We start from the raw sequence: 1,527 nt of genomic DNA, 5'->3' as shown, positions 1-1,527 counted from the left end.
GTGAAGTATGTATCCTAGTCGTTCAAAGGAGAGGCACTGGCATGGTGGAAAGCTCTCATTCAAGCCGTTGGGAAGATCCCACTTTACAGCAGGTCATGGGAACGGTTTGTTGCTCTCATTATGGAGAACTACTGCCCGCAACACGAGGTTGAGAGGATCGAGTCAGATTTCTTAACATTGGTTATGACAAACTTAGATTGTCAAGCTTACCTTACCAATTTCAATACCCTGTCCAGACTAGTTCCTTACCTAGTAACACCAGAACCCAAGAGGATTGCTCGCTTCATTGGGGGTTTAGCCCCAGAAATCAAGGCCAGTGTTAAGGCCTCAAGGCCTGCTACGTTCAGGTCAGCGGCAGACCTGTCGCTATCTCTTACACTTGATGTAGTCAGAAACATGGCTGCCAAGGCCTCTGATGATGGTAAGAGAAAAAGGGAGGGTGAGAATTCTCATCGCTCCGGTAGGAAGAGTACCAGGTTTAAAAGAGACAGCCAGCAGTCGGTTGAGAAGACCAAGTGCGAAACCTGTAGGAAATACCACCTCAGGAAATGCAGATTTGAATCTCAGACTCTATCGTGTGGAATTTGCAAGTCTCAAGAACATAAAACCCTGGATTGCAAGGAACTAAAAGATGCAACATGTTATGGTTGTAACGAGAAGGGACATATCAAGACCAACTGCCCTAGGAATCAGAAGAAGCCCGAAGAAGCCAAGAGAACAAACGCATGAGTCTTCAGGATGAACGCCCGGGAGACGGTGCAGTATGATAAATACATAGCAGGACTCCGATCATTTAATACGAGATGGAAAAATTGGTCGTTGATACTTAAGAAAACGCTCCAACAAATCCTAGATTGATGTTTGTATCTATTAGGAATCCCTCTTTTCTGATATCCTTATGGCAAGCTTTCAAGCTATCCAAAATTCATCAATATAATAAAAACAGATGTGACGTTTTGATCCCCTGTCAAAAAGATGATGAATTAGGCCCAAACCTTAAACGCCATTGATGGTCTTTCGTGACCTAGGCTAAACATAATGAATATATATGTTAAATAACATTCATTGAGAATGTTAATACTATATTAGCCTATATGGTCTATAAATACCATGGTTAGTATATGTTAAGACCATCGGGATAAAGAATAGCAGTTGTTGGATTGTAACTAAGAAATTATTTTATTGGCATTAGGGACCAATAACGAAAATGGAAAACTCAAATGAGACAGCCGGCGATCGTATTATGAATGATGTAACACATGCCGATGAAGCTACAATTGTGAGCCTTAGAATTTCCGAAAGCGTTCTCCAAACTATGGTAGACGCAACTGTTGGAAAGGCTGTGAAGAAAGCTATGAAAAAGTTTAAGGAGCCCCAGGCTACTCGTTCCCAATTTTATCTGGGACCACATTTCCTTACTCATAAGGAGGACCTTGTTCATACCTCAAATGCCAAAGATAAGCTAAAAAGAAAAAGGGAGGAAAAGAACTCCCAGAGCTCTATAAAGAAGAACAAACGAAAGTCCAA

The 1,527-nt window shown here is 41.7% G+C and overlaps 1 protein-coding gene across 1 annotated transcript; it reads left to right on the top strand.

Annotated features, from left to right (window-relative positions):
- Nucleotides 1-396: 396 nt before the first annotated feature.
- LOC118485008 (CCHC-type zinc finger protein CG3800-like) lies at nucleotides 397-729 on the top strand. Its single transcript, XM_035981206.1, has one exon. It carries the CDS (start codon nucleotides 397-399, stop codon nucleotides 727-729), a length of 333 nt encoding a protein of 110 aa, XP_035837099.1.
- The last annotated feature ends 798 nt before the right edge of the window (nucleotides 730-1,527 follow it).

Source organism: Helianthus annuus, chromosome 12 (assembly GCF_002127325.2).
Source record: "Helianthus annuus cultivar XRQ/B chromosome 12, HanXRQr2.0-SUNRISE, whole genome shotgun sequence".
In the NCBI taxonomy this organism is placed as follows: domain Eukaryota; kingdom Viridiplantae; phylum Streptophyta; class Magnoliopsida; order Asterales; family Asteraceae; genus Helianthus; species Helianthus annuus.
Note: the sequence above shows the minus strand (reverse complement) of the source record. Positions and strands in the feature narration are given on the sequence as shown.

What these genes read in the sequence shown, in the direction of transcription:
- LOC118485008 (XM_035981206.1), top strand. Translation starts at nt 397, where the DNA reads ATGGCTGCCAAGGCCTCTGATGATGGTAAGAGAAAAAGGGAGGGTGAG.